At 35.0% G+C, this 19,023-nt stretch overlaps 1 protein-coding gene across 3 annotated transcripts in view; it reads right to left on the bottom strand.

The window, feature by feature from the left end:
* Nucleotides 1-19,023, bottom strand: part of RPS6KA3 (ribosomal protein S6 kinase A3) — a 101,394-nt gene that overhangs the window by 56,473 nt on the left and 25,898 nt on the right. For 2 of the 3 annotated variants that reach the window (XM_043992375.1, XM_043992376.1), the window contains exon 3: nucleotides 2,337-2,453. In XM_043992375.1, coding sequence (XP_043848310.1) covers nucleotides 2,337-2,453 — 117 coding nt within the window. Of the gene's footprint in view, nucleotides 1-2,336; nucleotides 2,454-17,833; nucleotides 17,957-19,023 lie in introns of those variants that run through there. The other variant, XM_043992374.1, reaches the window with a different exon arrangement.

The raw sequence follows: 19,023 nt of genomic DNA, 5'->3' as shown, positions 1-19,023 counted from the left end.
GTGTTACAAATATGCAACTGGCAGAAAATTATAGCAAATTTAAAAAATAATATATTGATATTATCATGAAATAACAATACTCGAGGAAGCATTTTGTGAGGCATGTCTGATGTTTCATTCTTTTACTAAACTGCACATAGGAATGAACACTGAATTTTTAGCTTTTCTTCTTGTCAGGTAAAGTAGAAAAGAAGCAATGGGTTAACATATCATTAGTCCATGACAAATGGGAATGAAATTGTTTACATCTCAAATGTCTATAGGGAGGTGCTCTTAACACAAACTGTGCAAATAAGCTCTTTAAGAATAAGGCTCTGGGGGCAGCTAGGTGGCACAGTGGATAAAGCACCGGCCCAGGATTCAGGAGGACCTGAGTTCAAATCCAGCCTCAGACACTTGACACTTACTAGCTGTGTGACCCTAGGCAAGTCACTTAACCCTCACTGCCCCACATAAAAAACCCCCAAAAGAACAACAAAAAAAAAAGAATAAGGCTTTAAAAAACTTGTGATGGGTAATGGGACTATAGCCTTGAACAGGTAGAATGGCACCACCTAGAAAGACTCTTAGAAACACTCCTCAGATTCCCCAGTTCCCTTTAGTCCATCTGCAGATATCAGATAGCTATGAAACAGGTATTTTATCTCTAGATGTATCCAGACTGGTAAATCATCTGGTGAGACTAATCAGGAGTTATACCTCAGAGATATTTGCTGACAAACACAATTTACTAAGAACAGGGTGATCTTCACCAATTCTCAATTCCCAGGCCAATGAATTGCCTGGGGCTAATCAGACTTTGGTCAATTCTAGTTTCAGATTATTTAGTAGGTCTCCCAAACCCTCCCCACAAAAGATTCCCAAGCTTTCTTTGGGTACTTTTGCTTGTCATGTAAAACAACTTACCTAGTGAAACTGAGATAAACTTACACTTCCCAAGGGCAGTCTCTTAGCTCTCTCTGTTCTGTTACCCCATATAAAGCTTGTCCCCAGACCCTATCTTTGGTTATTCCTAGCATCTGCTTTGTGATACTGTGACATACAACTCCTCTGTCCTGATTAGAGACCTTAATTCTATTATATTGACCGTTTCATTAATTTTCAGACTGACATTATAAATCTAATGTTTACTAAATCTATGTAAGTTCCCAGGATCACACTGCTATGAAGTGTGTAAAGTTGGCTTTGAACTTAGGTCCTCCTGATTCCAGAGCTGGTGCTGTATCTACTTTGCCAGCTAGCTGCTTGGGCTTAACTTCTTAAAGTAGTACAATGTTCTGTCTCTCTTTGTCAGGCAGCTAGTTGGTACAATGAATAAGAGCACTGAACCAGAAGCTGAGAAAATGAGTTCAAATTCAGACACTTACTAGCTATGACCCTGGGCAAGTCATTTAATTGTGGTGTACCTCAGTTTCCCAATCTGCTTAATGGGGATATTCATAGAACTTATGTTCCAGGATTGTTGTAAGAATAAAATGTAAACCATAAAGCAGTAGGTAAATGCTAGTTATTATTATGAGACTCATACCCTGCACAGCTGTTTTTGCTATAAAATATTTTTTGGCCCATATTGGTTAAGTGGGATGGATAAAGGGTATTTTGCATTTGTAATAGAGTATTAAAATGTTAATCTATGGAGGAAAAAAACAAATTCTGGGGTCTTAGATATTGTCTTTCCTGAAATATATACATTTATATTATATATTTATTTCCTGATATATATATATATATATATACACACACACATACACACACACCCATTTTGTAGGTTAAAATAAAACTTTAAGTGATAAAACAGACAGACACTTTGTTAACCACTGTCTTTAGACTTTTAGTCACAGGGAAATAGATCTACATTGTACAAGCTGATATACTCTCTCAGATGTCCTGGCTTGGAGAAATCAAATAATGTAACATATATTGCATCTACAATTCTGTCTGAAATAAAGAAGTTGGACCAGAAGAAAAGGAAAATTCTTTCTAGCTCTAAAATTCAGTTATTTATACCTTACAGAAATAAAGGCATAAAAAAATTAATGTCTGTCAGGCAGAATGGTATCCTAGCCTTTTATTTTCTTTTTTTTACCTTTACAGAAAAGGACTACAGAGTTCATGCTTTCTGAAGGTAAATGTAAGGCAAAACATGGACCCATGCAATTCTCAGTTCCTCAAAGAGGTTCCCATGTACAGTCACTTTCTCTTATTTGATAACAACAAATACTGTCACTCTAAATTGTTGATATGGGCATACATTAAAAAAAAAATAAAATGTTTCCTAAATCTAATGTAATGTGTTACCTAATTGTTATTAACAAACTTAATTAAGTATAATGTACCTTTCCAAACGATCCTTGCCCTAGTACTTTTAGAAGTTCAAACTGGGAGGGATCTGCTTTTTCATGTCCTTCCTTTACATGATGTGTGATTGCAATTTCTTTGATACTGCCTTCTTCCTGTAGAGACAAATAAAAGACCTTTGTTATAGCCACTGGAAAACACTTCAAAGTAAAGTTTTAGCAAGTTGGTAGAAAAATAATAATTTTTCTTTAAAGAAAAAGTTAAACAAAATCACCTGTTACATAGAAAAGTTTGTAACAAAGGACAAGTTAACTGGCAGACAAGGAAATAAGTGATAATGACAATACTGAAATTTTATATACAACAATCAGTGGAAAATGAGCAAAGCTTACAGTAGCTAGGTGGGGCCATGGATAAAGCACTGGGTCTGGAGTCAAGAAGACCTGGGTTCAAATCCAGCCTCTGACACTTACTAGCTCTGTGATCCTGAGCAAGTCACTTAACCTCTATTCTGGCCTGTTTCCTCATCTGTAAAATGGAGATAGTAACAGGGTATCTTCCCTCCCAGGGTTCTTGTGAGGACCAATTTGTAAAGTGCTTAGCAAAGTACCTGACACATAGGAACTGCTATATAAATGCAAGCTATTATTATTATTAAGCTTAAATGGTAAAATAATCTTGTGACTCATGTACATACTTAAAATATTTCTGGAAAGCAGAAATCCTACTATGGAGAACTACTTCTACAATGAAGCTAAAAAATATTTATGTGAAACTTACCTGAGGTCCCAATTCTACAGTCTTATACATGTTTAATAAATAACACTTTGATTAAAGAAACTTCCATTTCTACTCAAATTATAAGCAGAATGTTTAAAAATAATGAATTAAAATTAAACTGAAAAATAATTAAAAACAGAAACCAAACCTATTTTAAAAATCCATTTTGTTCCAACATCAAGACATAGAACACATGATATGTCCCATAATCTCCAAATTTGGTGAATATATATAAATATACATTAAAACTTAAGAATGAAATAAAACAATGACTTTTCACTTTCAAAAAAATTAAATTAATTTTGTTGCATTTTAAGTTCCAAACTGTCTCTATCCCCTTCTCACCACTAGAGAAGGCCACCATTTGACACAAATATATATGTATTGATGTTTAAAATCTAAATGTGTTGTCTAAAAAATCTAATGTGTGGTTGCCTTAAATTAGAAGCTTTAGCACCAGTCTTTGGGCATTAAGCATTTATTAAAACATACCAGGTATTCACGTGGAGTTCAGAAAATTAAGAAAGGGCCTATCTAGCCTAGAGTTCCAGCCTGGTCAGGGTCTTCCTCAATTCCTCAGCCACCAGCCTGCTTCAATCATGAACTCCCTCAAACTCAATGTGGAAGCTTTTTATAGTTCTGGAGCAGCCTTATACACTGGTTCAAGCTGATTGGTAGGCATCATCCAAATCCATTGGTTCACTGGACCTGAAGGTGGTCTCAAGTTAAGTTCAAAGTCCTTAGCTTCTGAGAACAATACCTCTTTAAGGGTCAGCCAGGTGTGGTTACAATCTAATTAACCTGAAGTAGACTAATCAGCAGTCAATCACTCACTTGATTCAATCAGTTTAATCTCCTGGTGATCCTTTGAGTATCTGCCAAATTCCATCATTTTATCAAAGTATATATACACTATCCTATGCATGTATGAATGGTTCTATTTATCAGTTCTTTCTATGGAGGTAGATAGCATCTTCATAGGTCCTCTGTAGTTGATTGAATACTTATAATACTCAGAATTGCTTAATTGCTCATAGTTTTTTCTTCAAACAATATTGCTTTAACTGTATACAATGTTCTCTTGGTTCTGCTCAGTTCATGCAAGTCTTCCCATTTTTTTTTAATCAATCAATTCATTGTTTCATACAGCATAGTGGTATTCCATCACAATCATATACCACAACTTATTTAGCTATTCCTTTGTTTTTGATTTTTTGTGAGGCAATTGGGGTTAAGTGACTTGCCCAGAGTCACATAGCTAGTAAGTGTCATGGGTCTGAGGTCGGATTTGAACTCAGGTCCTCCTGAATCCAGGGCCGGTGCTCTATCTACTGCAACACCTAGCTGCCCCTCTCCAATTATTTAAATCTGACTTTCATTGCATAAAAAATACTTTGTAATTGTGTTCATACAGTTCCTGGGTTTGTTTTGGCAGATATATTCCCAGATATTTTATGCTGTCTATGGTTATTTTATTTAATTAATTTATTATTATTGGGGGGGGGTGTGTGTGTGTGAGGCAATTGGGGTTAAGTGATTTGCCCAGGGTCATACAGCTAGTAAGTGTCAAGTGTCTGAGACTGGATTTGAACTCAGGTACTCCTGAATCGAGGGCCGGTGCTCTATCCACTGCACCACCTAGCTGCCCCTATGGTTATTTTAAATAAGGTATCTCTTCTTGCAGAATTTGTTAGCGATATAAAGAAATGTTGATAATTTATATGGGTTTATTTTATATTCTGCTACTCTGCTAAAATTATTAACTGTTTCAACTAGGTTTTTAGTTGAATCTCTAGGCTTTTCCAAACACTACTTTAAAGTTCATTATATCATCTGCAAAGACGTAGTTTTATTATCTCATTGCCCATTCTAATTCCTTCAACTTCTTTTTCTTCTCATTTCTATTGTTAGCATTTCAAATACAATATTGAAAAATATTGGTGATAATGGGCACCCTTGTTTCACTTCCGATCTTATTAGGAAGATATCTACTTTATCCCTATTACAAATAATGCTTGCTGATTTTTTAGGTAGATGCTTCTTAACATTTTAAGGAAAAATCCATTTATATCTATTCTTTCAAGTTTTTTTTTATTTTTAATAGGAATAAGTGATGCATTTTGTCAAAACCTTTTAATGCATCTATTGATACAGGATTTGTAACTTTTGTTACTGATATAATCAATTTATATTAATAGTTTGCTGGTATAAATCCTACTTGGTCACAATGTATAATCTTTGTTGTAGCCTCCTAGCTAGTATTTTATTTAGAATTTTCACATCCATATTAATTAAGTAAAATTGGCCTATAATTTTCTTTGTTTTTTTCTCTTCCTGGCTTAAGTATCAGTATCATATTTGTTTCAAAAAAAGGATTTGGGTTGGATTCCTTCTTTGCTCATTATTCCAAATAATTAGTATTGAAATTAGTTGATCTTTAAATGTTTGGTAAAATTTGTTTCTAAATCCATCTGGTCCTGATTGCTTTTTCCTTATGATGCACATTTATGGTTTATTTAATTTCTTTTTCTAAAATAGGTTTATTTATATTACTTTATTTCCTCTTTTGCTAATCTGGGCAGTTCATATTTTTTAAAGTATACTTCCATTTCACTTAAACTGTTAAATTTATTGGTATAAATTTGGGCAAAATAACTCCTAATAATTGCTTTGATTTTATCTTCATTAGTGGTACATTTTAGCCTTTTTATCTTCTTAAGTTTCTGTTGTCTGTTGATTCCATGGTATCTGTACTTCAATCAGGCCAGCCTACCACCCTAGGAGGTCAGGTCTTTCCTAAGTCCTACCTAGTTTAATTATTACCACTACTCTAAAGTTCACTCTGAGATTTTAAGTTATCTGTGTGAGACTTTGGGAGAGCCAAATAATTTCCTGCCTTCTTTCTCCATTTTCCTAGAATCCTCTGACTTTTCACTGTTGAGGTATTATTGACTGGTTTGTTGAGGTTATGGATGATGGTTAGAGAAGAGGAAGAAAAATACTGATTTAAGTCTAACAATATTCATTTATAGTGGAACAGGCACAGGTTTCTGAAATCAGATATTCAATTCAATTAAAAGGATTAGACTTAGAGCCAGAAGAAACCTCAATCCTCTCATTTTTACAGTTGAGGAAACTGTACCTGGAAAAGTTAAGTCACTTGTCCAAAGTCACACAAGTAGAAAGTGATAGAACTGATGAATCTGAATGCAGATCTTCTGATTCCAAATCAAGTACCTTTCTCATAAAACCATGCTGCCTCCTTAAAATATGTATTTAGATCTAGAACAAATCTTAGAAGCCCTCTTTTTACAGATGAAGAAATAGAGGTCTAGAGAATGAAAGTGACTTGTGTAAGGCTGGCAGAGCCAGAATTTTAAAAACAGGTTCTTTGAATATATATATATCCAGGCACTCTATTGTACAATGCCATCCTAATGCTTACAAACAATTACATGTCTACTATTGTAAAGCATTATGGTAGGTACCGGAAATATATCAAAACAGAAATAGTTTGTGCCCTGTATACCCACAAGTAAACACAAGGTATATAAAATTATACAATGTAATTTCGAGAAACAAAGTAAACTAACAACTGGCTTCACACAGGAACTGAGTTCTGAATGAAGCTAGGGACTTTAAGTGGTACAGGTGAGGAGGGAACGAATTCCTACCATGAGGGATGCACAAGCATGGTTTGACCAATCTGGAAAGGCTTCCAATAATATCCCAATGAAAGAAAGTCTAAGGTCCAACCCATCTAAACACTGGAAAGTCTCATCAAATGTAGGCTATTAACTGAAATATTTTTGGTCATGCTAATCCATAGAACAAAGGAAACATTTTAATAGTCTCCAATACTGTCCAGGCCTCTTCTACTTCCAAAATGATAGTAGTAAAGTTGTGGGAAAAGAAACAGAGGGTGCTAGAAATAGAAAGCATGATGCTTTTAGATTCAGGAGGATCTGAGTTCAAATCTGACCTCAGACACTTGACATTAGCTGTGTGACCGTGGGCAAATCACTTAACCCTCAATGCCCTGCAAAACAAACAAATAAAGAAAAAGTCCATTTTAGTTGTAAATTCTATAACCTATATGACTGGAAGTACTGAAGGAACCACATTATCCAGTAAATCCAGGAGACAAAAGGAAGTTGGAATGAAATGGAAAGATGACTCACATATCCTCATGAGAGGCAGGAGTAAACTGTGCCGGTTTCACTGTTAAACAAAGTATACAATATAAGAAATACCACTTCATGGTATACTTGATCTCATTTTACAATTCTCATGATGAACATAAGCAAACAGATCACCATGAAGATAAGTACAACTTTCAGGCCAACATCTGCAGCAGCAGAGAAAGTAGAGAAATTCTTTGAAGACCCTGAAAAATACCGCCAAATGAAATCAACTCATATTTTAATACATGATCAAGGTGGACATAGAGGAATGATAAAAAAAGCACATTGAACATTATGCTTGGGCTTATGAATCAAAAGACATTAAAAGTCTTGTAGAAAACCTTATGCTTATGTATAACGAATGCTTTTTTTCTCCCTCAAGACAAACATTTCACATTTTGAGCAGAATATGCTAGACATGGTGAGCACCAAATGACATCATAAAAAAAAGTGAAATCCACAAAACAGCTTGATAAGAAACTGGTCACTAAAGGAATAATTTCAGAATCAATAATCTATGGAAAGTAACTATTCATGAGTTAGAAGGTAAAAATCAGTATCAAATTAGTAGAAATGTTAAAGATGAGAAAGCAGTACATATAATTAAAAACGTTTCAACCTAATCTATTTGAAAAAAAAAAGGAAAAAGAAAAAAGCAGATATTGACCTTCATCATCACCACTTCATGTAAGAGTTTCACCATGCATAGCAGTTCCCATAGTGAGGCCAAAAGAGCCCAAGAAACCTCTTTAAGCTATAAGATAGCTTGTTCAAGCAGAGAGACTTGGTAGACAGAGGCATTAATTATCATTTTAGAATACAAACTCATTTAGAAAACACTATCGAGGAAGATGGTATAAAATTAAGGAAACTATCACCCTATTACAGTGAAAAAGAAGCAGAGATTAAGTAAAGCTTCAAAAAAGTTTGATGTGAGGACCAAATAAGCCATATCATCCCAAGAACATTCATACATGAAATTGGCAAGAGAACTAGAAATAGGAAGAAAATGGAACAAAGCAATAATGATCTATTATTAACATCACTGACAACAGAACTATGATAATTTGGACTTTTAATAGCTCAGCCCCCAAAATGTTTAAAATAAGGAAGCTGAAATGGCATTCAAGAAAAAGTTGAGGAAGAGGGGATGGATCAGAAAAAGTATGCAATGAGAAACTATATGCTAAGGTAAGCTGATTGTTAAAATATTTGAGGGCCAATTTATAATTTGTTTGCGGAAACCGAAGACACCAAAACAATGAAAAAAATTACAAATGGCATTAATAACCAAAAAAAGGCAAATGGGAGTTTTTCATTTTAAAATTTTTCCTTCATGAAAATCATTTATATATGTATCAAGGATATCATTGATGAAAATATGATAAGGGAACAACAAGCAGACTCCAATTAATAAACAGTTTTCTATCACAGGCCTCTCTTCAGAGCCAAGAAATTCACTGAAAGGAACTGAGCATTTTGGATCTTTATGAGTTTAGTTAAAATAAAAACCAAAAATTCAAACCCAAAATTAACTTAACAGAGCATTAACCTTAAGGACTATCTTCCAACAAATCTTTCATGTTAATATTATACAAAAATTCTTGACCGATTGCTCAGTGACTGCTCAAATAGTATATCAAATAAGCCACCTGCCTCTGATCCCCTTCCCCAAAAAGGAATATCCTCCACAAAGCCCATACCAACAAGATCAAATATGTAATAAAGCATGGATTGTCATTTTAAACATTTCTTAAGACAACAAACAAGACTATCAGTTTCAAATAGTTTTAGGTTAAAACAACAGGAAATTATTTCCTAACTTTATATTAAAATAGCAGGATAACTATTTCAATACCCTTTATTACCATGCAAACATAAAACTGATTTATCCATTTACTGAATAAACCTACCATGTGCAGAGTTCTATGCTTGGCACCACAAAGTTAAAAAGTAAGCCATGAGAAAACAGTTTGGTACAGTGGAAAGCACACTGGATTTTTAAGAATATCTGCATCAGCTATTTCATGCTCTTCCAACCCCAGAGCATGTATCTCAAAAGATTTTTTTTTCTCACACAATTGTCTTTCAAGGGTGAGAACATAAACCCTGGAGGATATGTGTAGTTGTTCCCACTATTTACTGTTAAATGACAGTTCCCCTAGCTAAATGGTTTAATTAAAACAACAACAAACCTAGGTTTGAATCCCAGTTGTCACTTAATAGCTATTTTGACTTTGGTCAAATCTACCTTTATGAGTTCAATTTCATCATCTGTAAAAGAATAATAATACTCAAACTATGTACCTCACAATGTTTGGGAAGTAAACATTATCATCCCTATTAATCATGTTATATCATAAAATATCACATAAACAAGCTTTTATTAAGCAAGGACACACAGTCTCATACCCTTGGGGAGAAAACCACACCATACCATAAAACTGAGCTTTTTTAAAAAGAGTGGGGAAAAATAAGAAAAAAATGGGGAAAGTCAAACCAATCCTTTTGTCACTTTTTTTTGGTCAAAACTATTCTAATTAATCAATCTAATTAATTAATTATTGAGTTCCTGCTATATGTCAGGAATTTTATATTACGTGTGCTGAGGTTATAAAGACAAACAAAAGATTTCTTTCCACTTTCAAGGCACTTACATCCTATTGAAGACAACATGTAACTATGTAAACACACACACAGGCACAACAATATACACAAAATTTCGTTTTTGAGAGGGAGTATAATAGCAACTGGGGGATCATCCCTTAGTTATTCAATTCAACTTTATTCTAGAATCTCTCATCCTCCTGTATTACTGACAATCACACCTAGTCAAACTCCAACTTTGGATTACTTCCATTGTCTATCTTTTTTGCTCTTATTCAAGTGCTGCTGAACAGGGCTGAAGAAAACTGTTGAATGGCCTATGTCAATTTATGTTACATAATCACAATTGAGCCCTCACTGAGAAAAAGCAATCATTTTATACCTCCCAATCCATTCACTATCCCAATCATGGCGACAGCTCTTCCAAACCTGTTTATGCCTCCTCAGGGCTCTCACAGTAGCCCTCCCCACACCCTCTCAATTGAAGACTTCAATATTTCACCAATAAAATTGAGGCCATTTGCTAACTGATTGTTCTGCTCGCCTCCTCTTTTCATATCACTCAGACATCTTCCTCTTCTTTCTTGTTTCATGCTCTTCCTTGCCAAAGAGAGCCCCTCTACAGCCTTGATACAACCTCCTTTATCTTCTCCAGCATTCTGCCTTCACTCGCACCCTGGCTCTTTTCCTAACCATAAAACCTTCACTAAATCCATCCATATTAGCTGAACACTCACTCACTCTCTCTGGTTGAACTTCTTGAGAAAGCCATCAATATTAGCGGCTTTCACTTTCTCTTCTCTCACTGAAATCAACTTCCAATTTTATCATTCAATTGAAACTGCTTTCTTTGAAGTTACCAACAACTTCTTTATTGCCAAATCTAATGGCCTTTTCTAAATCCTCATGTTCTTGAGCTCTAATTTCTGAAACTGTCACTTGCCCTCTCCTCCTTGGATACCATTTCCCCTCTATTTTCATGACATTGCTCTTCATTGGTTCCTACCTGCTTGACTGCTTCTCAGTCTCCTTTGTTTGATTTTCATCCATGTCATGCCCATTATATGTGGGTGTGCCCCTGCAAGACCCTGTCTTGGGGCCCCTTTTTTTCTTCTATACCATCTATATTCTTCTTTTACACTATTATCTTAAGGATTCAATCATCACCTCTATGCATATGGTTACATCCAGGCTCTTCTATGTCTCGAACTCCAATATCACATCACCAACTGCCTATTAGATATCTTGAATTAGATCTCCTGCAGGCATCTCAAATTCAACAGGTCTAAAACAAATCTCCTATTACCCCATCCTTTCTCAAAGCCTCCCAACCTAAGTATCATCCTCAACTCCTCACTCATACCTCACATATTCAAACTTGTCAAATCTTACCATTTTTTTCTTCAAAGCACCTCTGAGATTATGTCCCTTTCTCTCCACTCATATCATTTCCAGTCTGCAATAGCCTCCTAAATGATTTCCTTGCCTTACAAATCTCTCCCCATACCAGTTTATCCACCACTCAAAGTAATCTTCCTAAAGTACAGGTCTAACCATGTCAATTTCCTACTCAAATTCCAGTGGCTCCCTGTGAACTCCAGGATCAAATAAAAAACCCTCTGTATGGCCTTTAAATCTCATTAAAATCTTGTCCTTTTCTATCCTTCCCACCTTTATGCCTTCATTCATGCTACATAGACTCTGATACAGCAATACTGGCCTACTTGTGGTTCCTCACACAACATTCTGTCTCCTGATTGGTTATCCCCCATGCTGGGAATGCTCTTTCTCTCCTCCCACTTCTTTGCTTCCATAGCTCACTTCAAAGTCAGCTCAAATCGCACGTTTTGCAGAAGGCCTTTCTCAGCTCCCTTTGCTGCTAGTTCTTTCCCTCTAACATTACATTTACACTATCTTGTATATACATGTGTATTTTCATGTTTCTGGCAATTAGTATTTAATAAATACATATTGATTGCTTGATAGAAAGTCTGCTTTTCAAGTATGAAATCAATTAAAAACAATGATACCAACACTGTTAAGCTTGTTTGTTCTTTTAAATGTCCTTCTGCATGTATATTTTTTTCAGATTGCTGAGTACTTTCATGTACTTTATATTTTATATAGGGATGAAACATGGCCCTTAACTTTCTGTATATTTTTTAAATGTTTGATGTTTTCTTCTCTTTTTCTTTACTCTATTTTTTACTTTTTGGTTTTTATCTCCTGTGATATTCTCTCACTCTTGTTTCATCAAGAACTCCTCCCATATTCAAAGTTTTTAAAGGTACTTTCTCCCTTGCCTTTGTGATATGATGTGATATATGATATATGATATATGATATGAACAAATAGCTTATTGAGGAATATTAAGATGAAGTGGATAAAAACAATGGACTTGAAGTCAGAAACACCTGAAATCAAGTTCTGCCTCAGATACCTACTCACTATGTGGTCCTGGGCAAGTCACTTAACCTCTCAGCTTCAATTTCCTCATCTGTAAAATGGAGGTAGTAATAGCCCCTAACTTATAGGGCTGTTGTGAGTATCAAATAAGATAACATGTATACTTCTTTGTAAGTGCTACATAAATATTATAATCATCATCTAATTTCTGTCACCTTGTCCTCCAGTTTTCTCAGAAGTTTTTGTCAAATAGAGACTCTACTTCAGCAGTTGGTATCCTTGGGTTTATCAAATGATGTTGCTATGTTCTGTTGCTTCTGGAACTTCCTTACCTAATCTGTTCCAACGATGAACTTTTGTATCTTTTAAAACCAGTAATAAATAAGGTGTTGGGTTTTTGTTTTGTTTTGGGGGGGAGCAATTGGGGTTAAGTGACTTGCCCATGGTCACAAAGCTAGTTAGTTTCTGAGGCTAGATTTGAACTCAAGTCTTCTTGGCTCCGGAGCAGATGAGTAATAAATAGTTTTGATGATTATAACTGAATTCAGTTTGAGATTTGATACTACTAGTTTCCCTTCTTCTCCTTTCCTTTAAAAATTATTTCCCTTCATATTCTTGACCTTTTGTTCCTCAATGACTTCTATTTTCCCCCTAGTTTTATAAAATAATCTTTTCTTAATTTGATTAAAAATTAATTTAGGGAGTATTGTCATTTTCATATAGACACAACCCAACCATGAACAATTAATATTTCCTCAATTATTTAAATTTTCCTTTATTTTTATTAAAAAAAAGTTTTGTAATTGTACTTATATAATTCCCACATCTGTCTTGATAGATGGGTTCCCAGATATGTTATACACTCTAATTATTTTGAATGAAATTTCTTTTCCTGTTGTTTCTTGTTGAGTCTTGTTAGTAAAATATGGAAAGGTTGTTGATTGGGGGGGGTGCTTATTTAATATTCTATTTTACTTATTATTTAAATTACTTTTTAGATGACTTTCTAGAGTTTGCTAAGTAAATCATCATATCATTTGCAAAAAGCAATATAATTCTGTTTCTTCTTATGCTTATTCCCTCAATCTCTTGGGGGGCGGTCTTATTGCTTGCATTTCAACAACTATATATGAGGCATGTTTTTTTGTTGTTTTTTTTTTTTAAATGGGGCAATGGGGGTTAAATGACTTGCCCAGGGTCACACAGCTAGTAAGTGTCAAGTGTCTGAGGCCAGATTTGAACTCAGGTACTCCTGAATCCAGGGCTGGTGTTTTATCCACTGCGCCACCTAACCACCCCCAAATATATATGAGGTATGTTGATTGAAACTAATGATTCTGAAAGTTGCAGGTCAGGAAGGAGTAAGGTTCTCTGTAGATGGATTGTAGTATTTGGCTGTTTGGTCTTTTGTCTGAGAATCTGGGAAGCAAGACAAGGAAATATCAAGGCCATGTGGAATTCTCGCATTCATAAGAACACATTAATTTATTCCTCTGGCTTTTAATCTGTACTAAAAAGGGACAGTAAATATATATGATTAGGGCATAGTACTTATAAAGACAAGGTCTCTGGTAGTCAGAAGTGACTGCTTTATAGGTTCAGTCCTGAAAGGAGCTAATTAATTTTATATAGAGAAAATTCACTCTTCTTTGACAAAGTGTATCCCTAATTTAGGCCAGTAATGCTTCACTGCTACAGCTGTGAACATGAGGCTCTTTTGCACTTGAGACATAATAGAAATACTAGCAAAAATTAAAGTCAAGTTAAAATTCTACCAAGTCTTAAACTTTATGCAGTCAAACTCAGATGAATATATACACACACACGTATAAAAATGAGTAACACAAAGTAGGTTAACAGTCAAAAAGCATAAGGATAACCTATCTGTATACTCCAAATGTGCATAGTATAGACCAATTTTCCAACTTAAGGGTCTTTAGTCTTTTATATAGGAAAATGAAACAATCAAAGCCTCTATTACCCTTAGGTAATAGGTGCTATGTAGAGAAACAAACCATTGTTCTATTTGACTTATTTTCATATATTAGATAAAACTAGTAGAGGTCCAGGAATTTCCAATTATATAAAAAACCTGACAAAGATCAACATTTACATCTAATATACATTATGTCAATGTCAAAATAAAAAATAGAAGTACTTTTACCTGTATAAAAGCAAGTCTATGTATATGCAAGAATATTAGACACTGCTCATTTCTAAAGGAGGTAAAGTCTAAAAAAAAGAATTTGAAGCACCAATGTAAATTTTGATTATTATTGTTCTTGACCATGCCAGAGAGGCAATGCGGGTATAGTGGATACAAGTGAGGAAGACCTAGGATCAAGTTCTGAGTCTCATCCCTACTGGCAATGACTTTAAGTCAGTCACTTAATTACTTGATACCTTAGGTAACTCTTCACTATACAAATGAAATCACAAACACAATCCAATTATTCTTTTAGAAAGTTCACTTTCATTTGGTCTTCTTCATCTTATTTAAGTACTTGTCAAATCATTACCAAGCAGGATTTACTGGCTTTATTAGTGTGTAGATCACAGCTACTAGGCCTCTTGTTGCCCAGAATATCTGGGCCCTCACCAGATCCAATCAGGAGCTAAGTGCAATCTCCACAGATGAGACATGCTTCTTCTAGGTACTGCCTACTCATTTCCCCTATTCTTGGTATGGGGTTATGGAACTGGTGCTGAGTAAGAGTCCACATCCTAAGGATTTTGTTACTGAGCCATACCCTAAGCTCAAACTTGCTGCTGCCTCTACCTCCAGCTCTTTCAGGAAAAATAAAGTGACTATCGTATCACCAAAGGATTATAAAGAACGGGGGCCCTTTATTAACTGGTCCTTTTCCAAGATGACTGGCTAACTGCCACATGCTGTTTCTTTAAAACCCTGCCTGTGATTCAGGGTTACCACAATCTCCTTCTTCCCCTGCTATACCATCACTCCATAAATCATCCTCTCTGCCCCGCCCCCCTCCCCCCAGCACTGTGTCAGCATACTCCTTGCTTCCTGCAGTCATTTTCAGATCCGCTTCTCTACTGTGATCATTCTATAATTTCTCCTCACTCCATCCACATATAGCAACCAGTCTTGTTCCAGGTAGCACTCTGCTTTAAAAACATTATCTTTTTCTAAAAGACTCAGTTTAGATGTCACCTCTTCACTTATTCTCCCCATTAGGTACTTTCCTACCTTACACACTTATCTGGGTATACCTTCCAACCTTCTTTTAATAGAATATAAGCTCTTTGAGGCTTGCGACCATTTCCTTTTTGTCTTTAAATCTCACCCAACATTTATCACTGCAGGACACAGGTGGATACCTAAAGTACATGTACACCACTGAGGCAGCATAGCACAATTTTTAAAGCACTGGACTTGGAATTATGAATCTCATTATGTTAAATATTTTACTATTATAGTTAGCTCTATGTATTGTTGTATAAAGCACATATTCATCTGGGGCAGCTAGGTGGCACAGTGGATAGAGTACCAGCCCTGGAGTCAGGAGTACCTGAGTTCAAATTCGGCCTCACACACTTAACACTTACTAGCTGTGTGACCCTGGGCAAGTCACTTAACCCAATTGCCTCACAAAAAAAAAAAAAAAAAAAAGCACATATTCATCTGAAAAGTGTTGATCCCACCCTAGGCAAAACTCAAGTTGGGAAAGTTATGAATATCCTAATATTTAATTCTGATGCTTTTAAACTTCCTAAACCTAAATTCTTGGGACTTTCAAAATACTTGTGCTTTTGTGACATTTCCCTGAAATCCAAATGGCACCCCATGTTTCAGACCTTTCCTAAACATATGGTCCTGTCAATATGTATATGTCCTGTGTCACGTTCTATTTTATTGGATAAAATAGCCCACACTGTTAGTCTTACTAGGTAAGAGTCCTAATTTATTTAAAAAGCACACATATTTAGAAGACACCAAAGAAATGACCAAGGATTTTAAGCATAATGAAAAAATAATGAGGGAAGGACTGCTTATAGATGTCTGTGCCCCAAAGCTGGGATAAAGGGCAGCTATACATATGCCCAACCAAGCCTTAGAATTGGTTTTGTAAACATTTGTAGGTTCCAATGAAAAATATACAGCCACACAAGTATAACTAAAATATTCACTTTCTAGAGCTATAAGTCAAGGAAATATACTTTTCTGATTTTAAAAGCTGTTAAAAGAAAAACTTAAAAGAGCAGCTAAATCTTGATTACTTGGATTATATAAGAAAAATTCTGGTATACTGATATTAAGGGCAACAAACTTACCAGGGTTGATATTAACTGATTTTTAAAAGGATGACTCAACATTTGGAATTGTTCCCTGACTTGTATACATAATTTCCTTTTTCCTCCCCTCCCTAGAGTCAGGAAATGTTCACGATGCATTTATATTCTATAACAACTTGCTTTATTTTTTTTAAAGAATCGTTCTTAGCAAAACATTCAAGTACTACTTAATAAAAGGCTATAAATATACCCAATAAAAACCCCACCCATTTACTCATTTTCTAGAATAGCATAATATGCAAAAAATCCACCACACAAAAGGACTTCACTAAAATATACAACTTTTATTTACATCTTAACTGTAATGAAAATACCTATTCTCCCCATAGACAAAATATCTAATTTCAGAATGTGACCTAGGTTTATAACACTCCAGAGGGAAAATGAATGTTAATTTTATAAAAACAAAAAATCACTCCCCCCCCCCCCCCCCCCCCCCCCCCCCCCCGGGCAGCACTCAAAATGACACGGTGGTAAAATATACATGGAATTGGTCTGGCCAGTTACTTACAAAATAGTGAGAAGGGAAATCAAGCTACCATAACTAATTCTACAATGAAATCAAACTACCTGATTTACTGAAATTGGCTTTTTTCCTTCAAACGGACATTTTGTAGTATTGTAAATTAATTCCTGGTGTCTAAAATTGAAAAAACAAAGTCACAAAAAAGGTTGTAGAATAGTAATTCTAAAAACTGCTGTTATGCGTAAACATTTATATCTAATAGTAATACCTCTCAAAAAGCACTGTTCTCTTCTTCAAAAAAAATTATTAAAATACAGTTCTGAAAGCAGATTTCAAGGAGGTTCTTGGATAAATACAATTTAAATTTCTGTTTTTAAAATATACTTTAATGTTAAATATCTTTAAAGTTATTTTTAATATTTCCCCATGTTTACTATTTAATTTGAATAATTAAAATGCATTACAAAATAAGTGGAATTCTATAATTTATTACAGACTACCACAAATTGCATGCCATTGTAAATGAGTTTAATAAAACATCCATATACCTGGCACTACTGATGTCTAAAACATTACTGGGTTACTTTCAAGAAAAGAAAATTCAATGTACTTTAAAGTCTACTGTTTAAACAATACTTTAAAGACCCAACTCTTTAAAGTGTCTTATGAAAAACAATGGAAAAAAAAGAAAAACAATGGGTTTTATGCTTTCATCAATAGGATTATGGCTAGTCCCAAACAAAATCTTTTCCTTTAAAATGCCAAACAAACTTACCTGAATAGAACGAATTCGGAAGGCCCAAAATTTAAACATGGCTATGAAACCATGATGTTAATTCCTGGCCATAAGGTTCCCAAGTTAAAAAGGGAAACCAAGCCCCTAGAAGTTCTCTCTCCTACCAACTATTCCAGCAATTAGAAAATTTCCTGTCAGGCGGGTCTGAAAATGCTTGAAAATGACCCAATAGTTTTCCTGTGGTAAAGCAAAGGGAAACTTAAAGGCAGAGCAAGTTGATAGCTGATAACTGCAGGAAACCAAAACAGATTTGTTGATAGCAAAACCCTGTTGCAAATGTTCTTATGTCCATGTTCCCAGAAAAGTCAGAGAACTTGTAAGATAAGAGCAAATTACTAATGACAAAAGATACAGTATTTTACTTTAAAATCTTCACAAGTGGCAATACTTTTAATGGCATGGGGCAAATTTATACAATGCTACTAAAGCAAGTCAACTTTATACAATCAATTTTATTTCCTTTCTAATAATCATAAATTTGATTTTTCTGAATACATACAAAATATATTATTATTATTAAAAAAAATTTATTTAAAGTGAGGCAATTGGGGTTAAGTGACTTGCCCAGGGTCACACAACTAGTAAGTGTGAAGTGTCTGAGGCTGGATTTGAACTCAGGTACTCCTGACTCCAGGGCCGGTATTCTATCCACTGCACCACCTAGCTGCCCCACAAAATATATTATTAAGACTCACAACATGCAAAAAAACTAAACTACTTCTTATTTCTGCTACTTGACCAATAATTTTAATAAAAATTAGTTTAAGATTTTAGGCTTATTTCAGGAATGCTCCTAGTATGTGAGGAAAAGTTTCAAAATCACTTTTTAGAAGTTTTATTTAGAAACTGAAATGGAATGTCATGTTGTTAGCTGGATTGAACCTTAGAGATCAACTATATCAATATTTGATAAAACTGTATGGACCACATAAAATTATAGGGAATATGTATTCTTTTACGTGCGGTGTGTGTGTGTGTGTGTGTGTGTGTGTGTGTGTGTGTGTGTGTGTGTGGTGGTGGTGGTGGTGGGGGCAATGAGGGTTAAGTGACTTGCCCAAGGTCACACAGCTAGTAAGTAGTGTCAAATGTCTGAGGTCACATTTGAACTCAGGTCCTCCTGAATTCAGGGCCAGTGCTCTATCCAGTGCACCAGCTAGCTGCCCCGGTCC

The sequence above is a fragment of the Dromiciops gliroides genome, chromosome 3 (genome assembly GCF_019393635.1).
Source record: "Dromiciops gliroides isolate mDroGli1 chromosome 3, mDroGli1.pri, whole genome shotgun sequence".
NCBI lineage: Eukaryota > Metazoa > Chordata > Mammalia > Microbiotheria > Microbiotheriidae > Dromiciops > Dromiciops gliroides.
Note: the sequence above shows the minus strand (reverse complement) of the source record. Positions and strands in the feature narration are given on the sequence as shown.